Source organism: Chrysochloris asiatica, unplaced genomic scaffold (assembly GCF_000296735.1).
Source record: "Chrysochloris asiatica unplaced genomic scaffold, ChrAsi1.0 scaffold00092, whole genome shotgun sequence".
Classification (NCBI taxonomy): Eukaryota; Metazoa; Chordata; class Mammalia; order Afrosoricida; family Chrysochloridae; genus Chrysochloris; species Chrysochloris asiatica.
The window spans coordinates 5,452,574-5,472,652 of record NW_006408610.1 but is presented as its reverse complement, the minus strand read 5'-3'; the positions used below and the strand labels follow the sequence as shown (position 1 = coordinate 5,472,652).

At 38.0% G+C, this 20,079-nt stretch overlaps 1 protein-coding gene across 3 annotated transcripts in view; it reads left to right on the top strand.

The window, feature by feature from the left end:
- Positions 1-20,079, top strand: part of NEO1 (neogenin 1) — a 275,549-nt gene that overhangs the window by 62,638 nt on the left and 192,832 nt on the right. For all 3 annotated transcript variants that reach the window (XM_006866510.1, XM_006866511.1, XM_006866512.1), the window contains exon 2: positions 13,391-13,708. In XM_006866510.1, coding sequence (XP_006866572.1) covers positions 13,391-13,708 — 318 coding nt within the window. The remainder of the gene's footprint in view (positions 1-13,390; positions 13,709-20,079) is intronic.

The following is a 20,079-nucleotide window of genomic DNA, read 5'->3' as shown; positions in this document are numbered from 1 at the left end:
GTGGGGGGGCAGACTTGTAGTGTATAACCTTTGGTTGGTTGATGATACATGGAGAGGATTGTAACCATGGCAATGAAATGATATATGGTAGGATGAATGTAAAACTAATGTTCTCCCATGTAAACCATCACATAATTCATAATAAAATATAAGAAAAATAAAAGTTTGTGGAAAAACTCCATTACCTTTTAATTTAATTTTTTCATGAACTTTTTGTAGTTCCCTCATATGAAACTGACTGTGACTTACTGTAAACAACTTACTAAATACAAGTGATCCCGTACAGGATAAAGTTAACGAGCATTTGAATTCAGTTAATTTCTATTACTAAATACACAGCTGCATACAAAAATTCTAGAACCTGGTCTACAGACCTAGTGAGACGATGGCATACTTTTTCGGAAACACCTGTTTATTTTACATTGAGAGCTTATGCATGCACAGCAGTCTTTGCAGAAATAGCCTTGATATTATCAGATTCATTATTACTGATTCTAAGTCTTGTGTTCTCTTTTGCATATATTTAAGTTGTTAGATTATCCCGTGGGATTTCATAAATATCACTTCTGTTAGTAAAGCTGCTGACAGCATAAGCTCTTAATACATTATTCATGTGCTGTTTGTTTTCTATGTTCAAGTGTTAATGTGTCTTTACTCAGATCTTTTCTTTTTAGCTGAACTTGGTAGCAATTTGTAGATTTAGGTTTATTGGTGTACTCTAAAAAATTAATAGAACCGTGAGGGAACTTCAGAAAGTTTATGGAAAATTTTCATTATCTTTTATTTCCATTTTTTTCTACATGCTTCTTGAAGCCCCCTCGTATTTGGAGTAACATTAGCACTTAGAATATAGCTGACTCCTGAAAAGTAATGGAGAAATAGCTTTCAGAAACTTTAAATAATTAGTTTCATAAAAATGTCTGCTTGTTTGAAGATGTGGGTCATGAAATTTTATCACTCAATTTTTCTTGCTCACTGCCATTTCTGAATTCTGAGTTTTGTTCATTAAAATCTTTAGTCATGGTTTATGTTTTTCCACCTAAGTTTGTCATCATTCTATACCATTTGAATGTCTGCTTCCCTATCTTTCTTTTCTTTTTTCAAATAATATTTTATCTCTGTTTAAAAAGAAATTAACATAGAGAGTTAGGCTTCCATTTAACAATTGTATACAAATCATTCAATGACATTAGTTCACAATGTACCATCTTTCACTTTCTTTCTGTTAGGATTGTACCATTTTCAGTACTCTAGTTTTCTTGTCCCCTTATCTTCTCATCTGTGCTTTAATTTTGACCATTTGCTCTCATGTAGATGATTTTTTGTAAAGGAGATCCTTACTCACAGGTGATTCTTCTATGATCCAGCAGTCTGGTAGCAGGTGACCTCAGGGACAATTGTGGTTTAAGGTTTAAAGGGCCATAGTCTCAAGGATTCTTATAGCCTCAACCAATCTAGCAAGACCAGACTTTTTAAGAATTTGAGTTGTATTGTACATTTTCCTCTTGTTCTGTCAGTATCTTTATATTGTGTCCTGATTGGAATGGTCAGTCGTTGAGGTCAGGCACCATCTAGTTCACATCTCAGTATATATGAGGTCATGGTTTGTGTAAACTGTTAGTTTTATAGACCACTTTCTTTTCTGACTGTTTGGTTTCCTTTGTCTTTTGTTCCAGATTTGCAGAGATCAATAGTAGTATCTTAAATGTCTGATTGCAACCTTTAAGACTCAGACACTACTCCCCACATTGGGACTTAGAATGTAGACTTGATTAACTATATTATGTAAATTAACTCCATTGTCCCACCAAACTATGGTTTTAAGTCTTTAAACCCAGAAAACCAGTCTCACAAGGTTATGTCTAAGAAGTATCCATAACTGTGTCCCTTATGTGGTTTATTGTATATTTGGATGTATGTATGCACACACATACCTATATGTACATATGCCTATAGATACATCTGTGTATATATATGTGTATGTATACATATACATACACATAAACATACACATGCACACACACACATATGTTAAGTACCATGGAGTCGGTTCCGACTTATAGTGACCCTGCACAGGGTTTCTGAGGCTGTAAATTCTCTCTCTCTCTCTCTCCATTGTATGTATGTCCATTGTATGTATGTACTGTGTTTGTTTATCCATTCATCTGTTGGGCACTTCGGTTGTTTGTATCTTTTTGTTATTGTGATTAATGTTGTAATGAACATAGGGGTTTTGGACTATGTTCTCATCTTCAGTGACTGCTCTTTCATGCTACTTCAAACATCAGCTTCGAAACTTCATCCTTCCCCCAGCAGTGCCGAACTAGAAAAGAGCACCCACACCCACTGCAATCTCTGGTCCTCCTAGGTTTTTTCACGTTATTCTGACATTGTTTTTACCCGTCTCAGTTCACACCTGTTTATTTCTTTCCTGTCTTAAGTTTTATAGATTGAATTGTTAAACATTTGCTGATATTTTCAACCTTCATATTTCTTTGTCACTTTTAACTTCTCTACCTAGAAAAACTCAGTTTTATATGTCAACCTGCTCTTCCCTTTTCTACTTTACAAAATCATGTTCTCATATTAGAACTTCTTGAAATACAGTTACCAACCTCAGTTGGGCTGTCAGTACAGGCCAGTCATTCTGTTTTCCCTTTTCAGTGCGCTCTTCCATTCTCACAATTCAGATATTTACTACTACCGGAAATCTTCAGACCCTTCCTAACCTTTATCCCTCACCATTAGTCGATGAACTCCTTCATACTTTAGAAACAACACAAGCCATTAAAAATTACTTTCATAGCTGCCATCCACTGTATCCCCCATTGTATCCATCCATTCTGTCAGTTGGCTGGGCCATGATTCACAGTAGTTTGGCAATTATGTAACGGTTGCAATTTGGCAGTTAAGTAATGAGCTACTCCCCATCCCCCATGCTATCTGATGTGGTTAGCTAATCACTTGTAAGGAAATTAGGGTGGGATGCCAATACCCTTACTCAGGTCACAGCCCTGATTTCATGTAGGGGGAGTTTCCCTAGGTTGTGACATGCATCACCTTCTACCTTACCAGAGCTAAAAGGAGAGAGAGAAGCCAACAGAGACTGACTTGACCACCAAGACCTTTGGTCTTTGGCCCCAGGGACCTTGTGCTGAGAACCTCCTTGACCCAGATACATGTAGCTCTCCAAGGAACCACTGGGCCACAGTTGCTGAAAGATCAGAGCCAACAGAAAAAGAAAGCCTTTCCCTGAAGCTGATGTCTTAAATTTGGATTTCTAGCCTCTTAAACTGTGAGAAGATAAATTCCTTCTTGGTAGAGATACTATCCACTTGGGTTATTTCTGTCACAGAAGCTCTAGAGGACTGAGATAGAAGTCTGCCTATATTCTCATCCTTCCTTCCTGTTACAATGAAAGAGATGCCCGTCCTCCAACCCAGAGTCAACCTTTCTACACATTGTTTCTTAGATGAGCATTTGATGTTTTAAATTCCCGCTAAGAATTGTTTTAGTTGCATTGCATAAATTTGACATGCTGCATTTAATTTCATTAAGTTTTTGTAATTTCTCATATGGAGTCCTGGTGTGGAGATGTAGGAATAAGTACTGGACTTCTCACCATAAGGTCAGCGGTTCAAGCCCATGAGGATCGCTGTGAGTCAGAACCAACTTGGCAACACATAACAGCAACAATTTCTCATAGGAATCGAATCGTATTTGATTTATGAGTGTAGCTTAATTTCCAAATATGTTAGGAGTTTCAAATTTATTAATGTTTTCTAGTTTAGATCCATTGTGACTATAGGACATGCTTTGTGCAGTTTCAGTGCCCACACATTAGTACTTAATGCAACTGCTTAAGTTCCCTCTTCTGTCTGTCTCCGGAGCTAGCTCTCTACAGCTTTCTCCTATCTCTGGAGCTAACTCTCTGCAGCTTTCTCTTATCTCTGGAGCTAGCTCCCTGCAGCTTTCTCCTCTTTAGTACTCTGCCCTGTAATTGCAGTTACCTTGGCCTCCCCAGCTCTGATTTCTGTTTCTTCAACTCTGTAAGATGTTAAAGCTCTTTGGTTTCCTCTTCCATGTGCTGCGGCCTGGGAACTACCTCAGGCACTAAGACAGGATAATATTAAGGCTCACCTTTCTCTTAGGGGTCAAAATCCTAGCTGCCTGTTGTCCAGCATCAGAAATCACTGCTTTATTGCTTTTGCCCAGCTATCTAGTTGTCTAAGGCGGGAGAGTAAACCTAGTCCCGATTACTATCTTATCGATAGAATCTTGAGTCCCAGTCACCCACTTGTCTGCATCTTCTATTTTACCCTTTCTGCTGTTTTTTCCTATCTATTTTTCAGCATGCTCCAACCTCTTCTCTATTACACAGAATATAAAATATCAAAGAAAACAAAGCTCAGTGCCCCATTACGTACCAACCTGTCTCTCCTCTACTTTTTATAGTGAAACTATTGGAAAGTATTACCTATGTCCTTGTTTGTCAAAAGTGTCATCTGTGGACTGGCAATTTCTGCATCATCCAGGAATTTGTTTTAAATATATGCTCTTAGACTCCATCCCAGAATTATTGGGTCCGAATTTGAATTTTAACAAGACCCCTAGGGTGGTTGGTGTGCACATTACAGTTGAAGCAGTACTGCTCCACATCTTTACAGGCTCTACTTACTGACTTTTCCCTCTGCTTCCTCAGTGTAATGCAGTCTACCTGGCAGCTGTCCTCAGTGCCCCATGGAAACTGTTCTTGCCTAGGCTGTCAGTGGCCTTTTGAGTATAAATATGATGAACGAGTATCCATCTGTAGTTTACTTTCAGCAGTGATGTGTTGTAAATCCTGACCTCTATGTGATAGCGTAGTGGGTTATGAGTTGGGCTGCAAACCACAAGGTCAGCAGTTTGAATCTACCACTCCAGAGGTGAAAGATGAGTCTTTTTGCTCCCTTAAAGATTTTCAGCCTCGGAAACCCTATACAGGATTACTAGGAGTCGGATCCGACTTCAGGACTCCACAGTACACAACCAAAATGTGTTGATGAGGCAGAATTAGATTATGTTAATAAGGACTAGACTGTGTTTGTTGTGTCAGTGAGGCAAGGTGAATGTGGGATCTGGTCACAACCTTGATTCTGTATACGAGGAGTTTCCCTGGGGTGTGGCCTACATCACCCTGTCTTTAAAGAGATGTTGTTAAGTGCCATCCAGTCGGTTCTGACTCATAGTGACCCTCTGTATAGGGTTGCCAAGGAGTGACTGGTGAGTTTGAACCATTGACCTTGTGGTTCAAAGTGAGCAGAGAGAGGGACACCTGACTACCACCAAGAAAGAAGAGCAGAGTGTGACCGTTAACCCAGGGCTTTTGTGCTGAGAACCTCCCAAGCCCAGGGGACGATAGATGCCATGACAAGTGTTGATCTCTAGGAAACACTGGGTCCGTAGATGTTAAAAGGAGACGAAGACCATCCTGTCTAGCTGGATTTGGACTTGTAGGCTCCTGAACTGTGAGAGACCTCGTGTGGCACTGTGGGTTAATGCACTGGACTCAAAGTCGGTTTGAACAGCATGGTCAGCAGTTCAAGCTTACCAGCCACTCCTCGGAAACCCTATACAGGGTGGCTATGGGTCGGAATCGCCTCAACGGCACTTAACAGCTACAAACTGTGAGAGTAAGTTTCTGATTGCTAAAGCCATCCACTTGTGATATTTCTACTATAACAGTTCTAGAGAACTAAGACATATGAGGGGGCTTCAAAAAGTTCCTGGAAATTGGAATGAATATACAATGGAATTTTTCTTTGAATCTGTGAAGCCCCTGCATATAACCCGTAAATACCATAACCTCCCTTGGTCTATAGCTGACACCATAATCATCTATCTGGACTATGTTATTAGTTCTCAGTGATTGGAACCACCATTCACCATTGTCCAAGCCAGAAACATATTTGACTCTTTCATTACCCTTACTCCACATTCACTCACCATTACATCTACATTTACTCGTTTTCCAAGATTAAGTATTAATCAAATCTGCCCATTGCTCTTAGTCACTATTGCTGCCTAATCAGAACTTTATCAAATCAACTAAGCTTTTACAGTGTCTTAAGGAGCTCTGGTAGCGTAGTGGTTACTAATCGGGTTGCTACCCTCAAGGTCAGCAGTTATAAACTACCAGCTGTTCCGTGAGAGAAAGATGAGGCTTTCTGCTCCCATAAAGATTTACAGCCTCGGAAACCCTGTACAGAGGCTCAGTGAGTCAGAACCGACTCCACGGCACTTAACAACAACAAAGGAGCAAAACAGGCTAGAAAACATTTGTTAACTCTTAAGTGCTGCCTGCTCTTAATTGATAAAATGAATGTATTTGGTAGAGCCCTTTAAGTGTTTCATTATTTTAGCTTGAATTCTAAATTGAGAACTTGAAGCTGGATTGGAAGGATGAATTTAAGATTTAGAGATTGACTTAATGAGAAGGATGTTTGAAAGATACTAAAGAGTAAAATAAATATGAAGTCTAGCCTTTGGCTCTATTCTCTTAGCTAATAATGAGGAGATACTTTTTATCAATATGAATAACATAACAGAATGCATGTATTTGTATGTTTACAAAAAGGCTTGCTTATCCTGCTTTGTATTTCTGCCAGTAACACACTTTGACCCTTGTTGGGCAATAGGACACATTTAATTTTATTTCTGTCAGCACTGTATGCTATTGTTTTACTTAGGGTACAAGTACAATTTAGCATTCTTATTGGCCACACACAGTTAAGGTGTGCAGTAAATGATGTGATTTGTTGATATTTGGGGGTGGGAAGATTGTAAATGAACTAAGTTCCCTGTGGATATTTTCCTTTTATACGATGGAATTCTATCAAGAAGTGAGAAATATTCTATCTAAAAGTGAGGACTAGTCTATCAAGAAGTGAGAGAGATTCCATTAAAAAGTGAGAAATTTTAAAAGAACTTGGGATACAGAAGACATCAGACAGGATCATTAAGCCTGTTTCAAAACAATTTGTCCAGTGATTCTGGCTATAATAAATTAAAATTAAACAGACTTAAGTGGATGGGGTGTCAGGACCTTGGTGAGTGTAGGGCAGTTTTTATACAAACTCACCCAAGGAGTGAGGGCCAGATAACCAACCACTCTACTGTGACAAAGAAAAAGTGATTAAGAGAAATAGTGATAGATCTTTTAAAAAAAGAATCCTCTGTTCCTAACAAAGCATTGTTCACCACCACCACCACCAAGAAAGCTTTTTTTGATATTTAAAAAAAGATGATAAAAAGAATATAAGCAGTTATTAATATATAAATAGTAAGCAATACAGAAAGAGTCCAAAGAACTCTCGCTGTCAGCACCCAATGCCACCACTGCCCCCAGGAGAAAACATTGTAATAGTTTAGTATTTATTTTTACAGACTTTCCTTGTTAAGTGCTATCGAAGTGGTTCTGACCAATAGTAACCCTCCGTAGGGTTCCCCAGGGAGCGGCTGGTGAGCTTGAACCACAGACCTTGTGGTTCAAACTGACTTTCAGTCCAGCGCGTTAACCTACAGTGCCCCTTTTTCTTATGTTATTTACAGTTTAAATATCTGCATACACACATGTAAGACTGCATGTGTATATATATTTTAACATAAGGGATAATACTATGCATGAATCAAAACTTGGATATTAAATTTACTATCTCTACAGTCCTTCTATCTCAGACACATATACGTCATTCTTTAAAATAACCACTTACTATTCCCTAGTATGATTCTACTATAATCTGTTTAGCTGTTCTTTAATTTAGAGCAATTTCAGTTGATTTTTTTTTTTTTTTTTTTACTGTTATAAACCTGCTGATAGTAAATATTTTTGGACATTATTTCTTAGTTGATGTACATTGTTCATTCTTCACAGAGAACCCATTCCAGTCTCCTGAAATACAGTTAACACAGTTTGATGCTGGATAGTATTCTAGGGCAGGAATTGGCAAACTACACTCAACAGGTCAAAGCCATCCCACAACCTGTTCCTACAGTTGATATGTCCAAGGCTGCTTTTGTGCAACAGAGGCAGAATTGAATACTTGTGACAGAGACCAGGTGGCCAGAAAGCCTAACATGTATACTGCCAGGCTTTTTACAGAAAATGCTTGCTGACTTCTGTAGCAGGATATGAATTAATGTATCGTTTCTTTAATTTTTTTTTTTTTTGGTTGTTGTACTAACTTGGTTCTAGTTTTTTTTTCTTTTTTCTCTGTTTGGTCACCATAAATAATGTTGTAATGATCATTATGTTGTTGTTGTTAAGTGCCGTTGAGTCGGTTCCGACCCATAGCGACCCTGTACAGGGTTTCCGAGGGTGTAAATCTTTATGGGAGTAGAAAGCCTCATCTTTCTCCCACGGAGCAGCTGGTAGTTTCAAACCACTGACCTTAAGGTTCGCAGCCCGATTCGTAACCACTACGCTACCAGAGCTCTTTATAGTTGTTGTTAAGTGCCGTCCAATTACTTCTGACTCATAGCCACCCTGTATTGGGTTTCCAAGGAGTTGTTGTTGCTAAGTGTCATTGATTGGTTCCGGCTCATAGCGACTCTGTATAAGGCTCCCGAGGAGTGTCTGGTGGGTTTGAACCACCAACCTTGCAAGTTAGCAGTCCAGTGCTTATCCTACAGCACCACACATATAGTCTCATGTGTAATGCCTTTATATTTATGGGACATAGTTTCTCAAATGGGATTGTTAGATTAAAGGACAAATGTATTTGCAATTTTAGTGGCTAGTCTCAAGATTGATTTTGCAGATATCTGTAACCATTACATTTTGACCCAGCAATGCATATGAGAACAGGCTTTTCCTTGCATCCCCTACTGAAGTCAGCTGTTACCAGAAACAAAATGCTGTGGCAGTCTTAAAGATGAAAATGCCCATTTCATTGTTATGGTAATTTGCATTTTCTCACCGTGAGTGATATTAAACATCTTTTTACTTACTTACCATTAGGATTTAGCCTTCTGAAAATTTCTAGTTCATATATATATACATCTTCTCTGTGCATCATCTTTCCACAATATTGCCTTCCATTCCCTCTGTTTTGTTGGTTTTTTGTTTGTGGGGCGGGGGGTTGTACACAGAAACACTCAGGAATATATAATCATTTATACAACCAAAGGGCACATTCTGCAAGCCTGCCTACTGGCTGCCAGTATCTTTCCATGAGTCTAGAGTTCTCAGCTGCTTTCTCTCTCCATGTCCTCATCTCTGCCTCCATCTCTGGTGTCGCTGCCTCTCTAGCTATGGTCCCACATTCCGCTTGTGCATCTTTTGATGGTCCTAGGGGGTCCTCTGTTCTTGGACTATAAGATTGACTACTCCCCCCCTTTTGTTACAAAACTTCTACCTTTACAGTTGTGAGAGTCGCAATTAGTCATGGTAACGATTACTCATCTAGTTTATATATATTTTGTTCATTTTTCTCTTAAATGATTTAACCATTAACATTCCTTACCTGATACTTATGTTGTTAAGTTGTTGAGTTGGTTCTAACTTACAGCCATCCTGTATAGGGTTTCTGAGGAGCAGCTGGTGGGTTTGAACTGCTGACCTTTTGCTTCACAGTTTAGTGCTGATCCTAAGATGTAAATATTTCCCTCCACTCCATTGTTTGTCGTTTGTTTAATTATGATATTTTACCATGTAAAACTTTTTTTTGAATGCAATGAAGTGAACATGTCAACCGTCTCTTTTCTAGCTTTGGGGTTTTCTATTTTGATTTAAAAGGTTATCTATGGAGTACTGGTATGGTACTGTGGGTTAATGCACTGATCTTCAAGGTCCATTTGAACCACAAGGTCGGTGGTTCAAGCTAACCAACTCCTCTTCAGAAGCCTTATACTATGAGTCACTGTGAGTTGGAACCAATTTGAAGGCACTTAACAACAACCACTACCACCTCAGGTTTATCTCTGTTTTCTTAAAGTTCCTTCTAAAATTTTTATTATTTACATTTTTTTTCATAGGTCTAAAATATGTTTTTATATATGTGTCACCATCAATCCTGTGTTTGAGCCTTTTGTTGCTGCCACTGTGTTAGTCCTTCTCACCCTTGCAGAGTCTCACCACCGTCCTTATAAGGAGGAGCATTCCGGCTGTACTTCTTCTGACACAGATGGGTTTGTCCTTCTGGCCGTCCACATGCATATGAGTAGCATTATAGTGTAGTGGTCAGATCACAGTAATTGATCACAAACTAGATTCGTTACTACTTCTGTGACCTTGGACTAGTTATTTGACATTTCTATGTATAGTGGCTCTGTGGGATAAGCACTGGACTGCATACCACAAGTTTTGAGGTTTGAGCCTAGCAGCTGCTCCATAGAAGAAAGATGAGACTTTCTGCCACCCCAGAGGTGCCCATGCTTCCCCTCTAAAATGGGGATGATAATTGTATCCATAGGAAAAGATAGTGTATTGTTGTTAAGTGTTGTTGAGTCCATTCCAACTGGTGGGAATAGCTCATGTGAAGAAGGCAAAAGCTATGACTGGACTGAAAGGAGTCCTCAGCACACCTTAGAGGGTGTGATACACGCTACAAAGGAGAGTTTGGAGAATAAGCTGGACCCAAATCACTGGGTAAGGTTGAAGTCCAGTGAAGGAGTTTATTTAGATTTTTATATGAAAGGTAGTAACAAGCCTTGAGGGGTTTAAGTGAAGCGAGAAAATCTTAGGTCACTTCATTCTTAACTAAAGAAATAAATATAAAGTTGATACATGTAAATACTTAAGTAACACTAAATTCCAAGTAACATACTGAATTTTTTTTGTATTAAATTTATGAAGTACTTTGATTTTCAAAGGCATTTGTAAAAAGTATTGTATGTGTATAATTCTTAATATTTTTGAGAACTTACATTCTCTTATTCAACTTGGTTGATATAGTTATAAACTTTTAAAAGGAAATAAAAGCAGAAACAAGGACATTTAAATTTGGTGTAGCTATTTTTTTTATATAGTTTTTCACATGAGGAAAACTTTGTTCTACTTTTAAGATTTATTTGCCTATTAACCTATGAGGGAACGTCAAAAATTCCTGGAAAAATTTCATTATCTTTTAGTTTCATTTTCCACAAACTTTTGGAGCCCCTTCATACACAGAGGAGTCCTAGTGGTGCAGTGATTAAACACTCGGCTGCTAACCAAAGAGCCAGCAGTTTGAATCCAGCAGCCACTCTACAGAAGAAAGATGTGACCGAATGCTCCTATAAAGATATCCAGCCTTAGAGACTTGATGGGGCAGTTTGACTCTGCCTGCAGGGTTATGATTTGGAATTGAGCAGCAATGGGTTGAGTTTATTAACATATTAAAAACATTATAAATTGTTATTGATGTGCATATTTTGACTGCCAATTTAACGCATTTCTCTTAAGTTTAAATTCAAGTGGTATAGTAAATATTTAGTAGGTATACAGAAAGTTTTAGCAATATGTCTTAGTTTAGCTATCATTTTGTACTGCTCTTAAGTTTATATTTATTAATATCCTTATGTTGTTGTGTTGCGAAGTGCCGTCGAGTTGGTTCCGACCCATAGTGACCCTGTGTAGGGTTTCCGAGGAGCAGCTGGTGAGCTTGAACCGCCGACCTTGCAGTTCAAACCGCTTTGCAGTCTGGCATATTAACCACAGCGCCACACCAGAACTCCAGTAAATTAATGAAATAATAAAACCACCATAGTAATGACAAGTTAACTAACTGCAGATTACTTCTGAAAAATTCCTAAGTTCATTTTCAGGAGTTTTAAGACTTGAAAAATAAATTTCATATTCTTCAACCAAGATTGGATACATGCAAATCTTTTCCAACACCTTTTTGTGGTATTTGGGAAAGTGTGATTAGACTGCTTGGAATTTGCTTGTTATTGTTGTTAGGTGCCATCAGCTCAGTTCTAACTCAGTTCTAACTCTATGTCCAACAAACTGAAACCCTGCTGAGTCCTGCGCCAGCCTCACAGTTGGTTCCGTTTGAGCCCATTGTTGTTGCCACTGTGTCAATTCATCTCATTGAGGGTTTTCCTTTTTTTTACTGACTCGTGTTGGAAGGGAGCCCTGGTGTGGTGTTGTAAGATAAGCACTGGACTGCTAATTGCAAAGTTGATGGTTCAACCCAACAACCACTCTTCAGAGACCCCACACAGTGTCACTATGAATTGGAACCAACTAAATGTCACTTAACAACAATAACCATGTTGGAAAACTTTTTAAATAATTGAATTTCCTTCATTTCTGTCAGCTTGTTTAGTATTTATTTAAAGCCAGTCATTCATCTTAGAATATTGAATTAGTACCATTCTTATGTTCATAAGGTAAATAAAATACATTATAAATAAAGAGATGCTTGTAAATATTTGAAAACCAGAGTTTTAGTTTCATCTTGATTGTAAATTCAGTAATTTACTTTTTTTTTTGAGGAAAACAGGTAAATTTTAAATTGAATGGATTTTCCTGGCTCAGAATATAAAGGCCTATAATAAATGTTTCCTTTAAATATAGTTCTTCCTATGTTGAAACAACTTGCCAGGGATTCAGAAAAATTAAACTGTTTGAAACAATGCTCTGTATATGAAAATTAATTCTAGATGAGAGTTAAATGTAAAAAGTGACAGTACAAAAGTATTAGAAGAAAACAAGACTGGAGTTTTTAATAATCGTGAGATATGAAGAAGAGTTTTTAAAGTTTAATGGATTTCATTTTATGTAGTTAATTTTTGTCTTATGAAAATCATAGTCAAAATGGAAAAAAGAATATTTGTAAAGCTTGATGGTCATGCTCAAAGGTCACTTTTAGGTGGTGGTGGCTGCTGAGTGTCGTCAAGTCAATTCTGACTTATAACGACCTTGTACGGGGTTTCTGAGGGTCAACTGGTGGGTTTGAACTGCCGACCTCTTGTTCGCAGTCCAGTTCTTATCCTACAGTGCCACACTATAAATATTCCAATAGAAAAATGTATAAATTACATGTATAGTGAATTTATTATGAAAGGAAATGAAATGGCCAGTGAACATAGAAAAGATATTGCTGTCAAATAATCAATATAATTTTGTTTCATAGATAATTTGAATATAGTAATTTTAATAGTTAAAAATCTGTATAACATGAAATACACTTTTACTAGAGATTCATATCTTCTATCAGTGTCTTTTCTTCTGATGTCCTTTTTTCTATGTGGTTCACCTTTTGGTTTCCTAGTAAAATGTAAATTTTTAAGTATTAGTAAATTTTTAGGCATTTTTATATCATGCCCTAAGTGTATGACCACTTAATTTTTGGGCATAGTATTTCCTGCAGAGATACTAGACGATTTTGTTTAACTTTGTTTTTTTGTTTTGTTTTGTTTTTAGGAATCAGCATTCGAACATTCACTCCTTTTTATTTCCTCCTGGAGCCAGTGGATACCCTCTCAGTTCGTGGCTCTTCTGTTATATTAAACTGTTCAGCATATTCTGAGCCTTCTCCAAAAATTGAATGGAAAAAAGATGGGACTTTTTTAAACTTAGCATCAGATGATCGACGCCAGCTTCTTCCAGATGGGTCTTTATTTATCAGCAGTGTGGTGCACTCCAAACACAATAAACCTGATGAAGGTTATTACCAGTGTGTGGCCACTGTTGAGAGTCTTGGAACAATTGTTAGCAGAACAGCCAAACTCACAGTAGCAGGTAAGTTAACGTAATTTGCTTATAGTTTTAAATTTCTATATAAAATCTTGTTAAGAACAGTATTTATTGAATTGGTAGCAGTAAATAGCACTCATTTAATAGATACCAGTTGAGCATAATCTGTGTATGAGGTGTCTCCAAAAACTTCATGGAAAAATTCCATTACCTTTTAATTCCATTTTCTCCACAAATGTTTTGTAGCCCTCTTGCGTGTTATCGTGTTACGGCTTGCTATAGGCTGTACAGTGGGAAGTAAACTGTAGTACTTTCCCATTTGTCTGAAGATTTAGAGGGATAAAAATTACAAAAAACTGGTGCTATCAAAGGAAGAAGTCCAGGTTACACTGAAGGCCCTGGCAAAAAACAAGGTTCCAGGAATTGATGGAATATCAGTTGAAATATTTCAACACACTGATGCAGCGCTGGAAGTACATGCTTGTCTATATCAAGCAATTTGGAAGGCACCTATCTGGCCAAATGACTGAAAGAGATCCATATTTGTGCCTGTTTCATAGAAAGGTGACCCAACAAAATGTGAAAATTATTGAACAATATCATTAATGATGTCACATGTAGTTAAATTTTGCTGAAGATAATTAAAAAATGCTTGTGGCTACAAATTCAAGCCAGATTCAGAAGATGACATGGAACGACGGAGGTATCATTGCTGACATCAGATGGATCTTGGCTGAAAGCAGAGAATAGTTTTTTTTTTTTTTTTTGCATTTTATTGACTATGCAAAGACATTTGACTTTGTGAATCATAACAAACTATGGATACTATTGTAAGAATGGGAATTCTAGAACAATTAATTGTGTTCATGTGGAACCGTGTACAAAGACCCAAGAGGCAGTCATTCAAACAGAACAAGGGGATAGTGAATGGTTTAAGATCAGGGAAGGTATGTATCAAGGTTATATCCTTTCACCATACTTATTCAGTCTGTATGCTGAGCAAATAATCTGAGAAGCCGGACTATATGAAGAATAAAATGGCATCGGGATTGGAGGAAGACTAACTAACAGCCTGCAGTATACAAATGACACAACCTTGCTTGCTGAAAATGAAGAGAAATTAAATGTTTACTGATGAAGATCAAAGACAATAGCCTTTGGTATGAATTAGACCTCAATTAAAAAAAAAGAAAAATCCTCACAGCTGGTCCAGTGCACAACGCCATGATAAAAGGAGAAAAGATTGAAGTTTTCTAAGGATTTCATTTTACTTTGATTCACAATCAACACTTATGGAAACAGTTAAGATTCAGACAACATATAGTGCATTGGGCAGTTCTGCAAAAGACTTTTTAAGTGTTGAAAGCACCAGTGTCACTGTGAGGACTAAGGCGCATCTGACGTTGTTGTTGTTGTTAAGTGCCGTTGAGTCGGTTCCAACCCATAGCGATCCTATATAGGGTTTCCGAGGAGCAGCTGGTGTGCTTGAACTGCCGACCTTGTAGTTCAAACAGATTTGCAGTCTGGTGCATTAACCCACAGCACCACACCATTTTCAGTTGCCTCATATGCATGTGAATGCTGGACAGTGAATAAGGAAGACCAGAGAAGAATTGGTGGACATGAAGTATGGTGTTGGCAAAAAATATTGGCAAAACTATGGACTGCCAAAGAATGAACAAATCTGTCCTGCAGAAGTGTAGCCAGAATGTTCCTTATAAGGGAGAATGGCAAGACTTCCTCTCATATACTTCGGACATGTTATTAGGAGAGACCAGTGTTTGCAAAAGAGCATCATGCTTGGTAAAGTAGAGGTAAAAGAGGTAAAAAATGAATAAACGAGAAAGATCTTCAGTGAAATGGATTGACACAGTATATAACAGTGGACTGAAACATAACAATTTTGAGGATGGCACAGGATGGCCAGTGTTTTATTCTGCTGTACATTGGGTCACTGTGAGTTGAAACCAATTAGAGAGCACCGTACAACAACAGAATTACTATCAGAAATACTGAGCCAGTTCTTCCTTCCTTCCTCCCCCTGCCGCCACCCCCCACCCCAATTTGGAAATGGCAGGGGAAGTAGCAATATAGGAGAAATGAGTTACTTTGATTGCTAAATTGTGTTCTATTCAATACAGACCATTTAGTATGGTTTGTATAACTTGCAGTATATCCAGAATACAGTTCCTTTATGCATTAACCAATTCAGTGGCATCATGAGTTGCTGCAGTTGTGAAAAAGTCTATAGAATATATTGTTATTATTATTTTTAAGTGCTTTTAATTTAGTTGTGACTCATAGCAACCCTGTATAGGGTTTTCAAGGAGCAGCCTAGTGGGGTTTGAACCGTAGACTTTGTGGCTAACAGCCCATGCTTATCCTACAGTGCCACACCAGGACTCCATAGAATATGAGGGGGCTTCAAAAAGTTTGTGGAAAAATGGAATTAAAAGCGAATGGGCTTTTCCCATGAACATTTTGAAGCCCCTTGTATATGTATTTATGTATTAAGTGGAAAGCTGAAAGTCAAGAAATAAGTCATAGCTATTTAATAGTGGACACTGGCACCTTTTAAAGTGGATTTCTCAGATCAGAGCCGTGTTTCTTCAGTTGTGTACCAGATGACATAGTTGGTTTTGTCAAGTATCATATCACACAAAAATTGTATTACCTTCTAATCCTATGTTTGTGCTCACCTTGGTGAAATGCTAGCAAGTGAGAATGGAATCGAAGGCGTATTTCTTCTCCATCTATCTGTCACTCCCTGGCCATGGTCTCCCGTCTCTTTGTGTTTGCTCATTCATTCAGAGCACCGTGACTTTTTTCTCGTTGTAGCCAAATACTCAAAGCAGACTTTGGGTTTGATGTACCCAAACCTAAACCCACTGCCTTCTGGTTGAGGTGACTCATGGTGACCCTATAGGATGGAGTAGAACTGCCCCCTAGGGCTCCTAAGGCAATAATCTTCTGGAAGCAGACTAACCACATCTTTCTCTGTGGAGAGGCTGGTGGGTGCAAACCTTTTGGTTGGCTGTAAAGCACTTTAACCACCATGCCACCATGGCTCCTTGGAGTTTGATGTAAAATCACTTTGATATTCTATAGGCACGGATTGAAGCTGTACTCTTTTGGTATTTTATTTTTCCTTCCTCTCTCTTTTTTTCCTTTAACATCAATTTGCCAGGTTTTCTCCAGTGCATTTGATAAATAATCATTTAAAGCAGCTTCTTGTTATTGTTAATTTTCTGAAACCTCTCTTATCTGGGCTTTATTCTTGACTCTTTCCTCTCAGCTATCCTAATTTTCTGTAGTTTCTCTATACTTCATCCTTCCCCAAGTTGGCTACTCATTATCCTTTACACTGTTCTTTCTTTAGCCTTGCAACTCTGCCACTTTATTCTTGCTCTCCGAGCACTTTTTCTCAACCTTTAGTGGCTTCCCAATAACCTCAAATCAACATCTAGACTCTTCAGCAAGCTTCTTGAGACATTTCATGAACTGGTCCCCATTTGTCCATCCTCATTTTTCAACATTCGACCTTAACTTCTGCCCCCTACCACCACCACCACCCTTACTATGTTTAATACTGTCAATACTGAAGGTTTTCAGTACCTTTTCAGTCTTTGTCTTCTGATATTTGCGCATGTTTTCCCACTGTCTGTAAATTTTTTTCCTTCTGTATTTCTTCTTTGTTTTCCTCCACTAAGCTTATTCATTTTTCCTCTTAGTGTACAGATCCTTCAAGAATATTATTTTGACCCAGTATCCCAGTAAACAGGCAGTTATTGTAACAACACAAGGTGGTAAATTCTGTGGAGGCTGCATACAGAGTTCTATATGAGAGTCTGTTAACCCCTGGGTATCAGGATGAAGTAATATGTAAACTAAGGGTAAATGTTGCTGTTGATAAGTGCCATTGAGTCGATACTGACCACTGACCCATAGCAACTCATGCAGTTTCCAAGGAGTGGCTGGTGAACTTGAACCGCCAACCTTGTGGTTCAAACCGACCTTGCAGTCCAGCACATTAGCCTACAGCGCCACACCAGGTGTCCATTCTGTAAATGTGCTATGATTTAAGCTCCCCCTTTTTGATCAACAATTAGAATTTTTTGCAGTTATAAGTAATGCTGTAATGAACAGATCGTTATAAACCTCTATTTCAGTAGAAGAGATAGGTGGTTCCCAGAATACAAATGAAATCCATTCCTAACTGTGCCGTGAACGATTTGAGGGTCAGTTGCAACAGTTGCATGTGGTTCTTGTGTAGCTTTACTTTAAAACGCCCAAACCCGTTGCCATAGAGTCTGTTGTAACTCCTAGTGAACCTTTGTGAGTTTCCAAGGTTGTAAATATTTATGGGAGCAGAAAGCCTCTTCTATCCGGAGCAGCTGGTGGGTTTGATCTACTGACCTCTCAGTTAGTAGCAGTCTAATGCTTATTTTACAGCGCCACCAGAAATCTTAATTTTACTTAATTTCAAGAAAAGGAACCTGGTGGTACTTTGGGTTAAGCATTGGGCTGCTAACCCCAGATAGACAGTTCTTCAAACCCACCAGTCCACTCTGTAGGAGAAAGTGCACCCGTCTGCTCCCGTAAAAAATTTTAGTTTCTGAAACCTTAAGGAGTGTTCTGCTCTATCCTATGAGTTGGAATTGACTTGATGTCTGTGGGTGAGTGGGTTAGTGCAAAAAAAGCGAGCCTTTTCAGTGAGTTTTTAAAAAGCTATACATGCAGCAAGGGAAAGGTGATTGTTATGAAAAATTTGTTGTGGTTTGGGGAGGGTTTAGCTGTTTCAAGATCAGGACAAATTTCTATAAACATTAAACGGCAAGTATGAATGGGAATTGTAAGTAAGCCAGACATTTGTAACCTGGGGAAGTGCCTGTACTAAAATTGGGATTTCAGGATCATAGGGTTTACTTTTTAAAAAAATTTTGGTAACTTAAAAAGATAATAGCTTGTCAGTTTCTCAAAATGTTAACTATAGAATTACCAAGTGAATGAACAATTTCACTCCTAGGTACCTACCCAAGAAATATGAAAAAGGTATGCCCATAAATAGTAGAAACAACTTAAATGTCCATCAGCTGATGAATCACTAACCAAAACAGTAGAATATTATTTGGCAGTAAAGAATGAATTCCTGACATGTACTGTAACATGGATGAGCCACAAAAACATGCTAAGTGGGAAAAAAGTCACAAAAGACCACATATTGCATGATTTCATATACAGAAATCTAGGATAGGTGAAGCTGTAGAGACAGAAAGTAGATTAGTGATTGTGTAGGGCCATGGGCTGGCTTGGGGGAATGGGAAACAACTGCTAGAGAGTATAGGGTTCCTTTTTGGAATGTGATGGAACTATTCTAAAATTAGATTGTGATGTTGATTGTACGGCTCTGAATATAGTAAAAGCCATTGAATTCTGCACTTAAAATGGTGAACCCCATGTTATATGTTACATATCTATAAAACTATTGAAAAACAAAAAGATAACAGCCACATTAGCATTCAAAAAGATGTTGGATTCTTTGTTCAAAACCAGTAGTAACTGATTTGGGCCAAGATTAAGCAAGAAGAGAAATTACTAAAATCACATTAAGTAGATATTAACAGTGAGAGGTATTTTTCCCTGGGCTGTCATTTCTCCAGAATGGAAACTTCTACTCTCCTGCTTGGTCAGTAGCCTGGTCGTGGGTGTTTTGTGCCCAGAGGTGGAGGAAAGGGGCGGTCTAAATACATCTTGTCAGCCCCATATCTCACTCCCACTCTCTCTCTGCTTCCTCTTGCAATTCTCCATAGGCAAGAGGACAAACTGGCTTTCTTCTGTGAACACAGGAAGCTGCAGCATTCTCTGCATATGCCAGTTACTAATGCCTCCATCTGCTTTGCCTGTTCAGAAACTTTTTGAAATCTCTTGTCTGCTGATTTTCCATATGTTGTTGTAGGTTTATATTTTAAAAATTAACTCATCTTCATGAGATCTCAGAGGAAATTTTATTTTTAAGAACCTTAATCAGATCTTGGTTTTATTTAGGATATTTTCTTATTTATTAAAAAGTTTCTATGTTTATCTTTGTTTCTTCAAAATTTTGTTTTCTTCAAAGTAGATATTTAGGCAATTATATCTTTATTTCTTTGCTTCAAATATCTCCTTGAAATAAAAAAATTGTAGCAGGGTTAGTGTGTCATTAATAGTTGGACTAATTGACCATTATGAAAGTAGAAAAACCTGCAGTTGTTTATGATTTAATGTTTTTAGCCTTTAAAAAAACATTCTACTGCATTCTGAGCATTTCAGAGTCACTTTTTCGATATTGTTAATACTAATAAAAAATTAGTGGTGTGGCACTGTAGGGAGCGCAGTGGCTCCTTACGATAAACACTGGACTACAAACCACAAAGTCT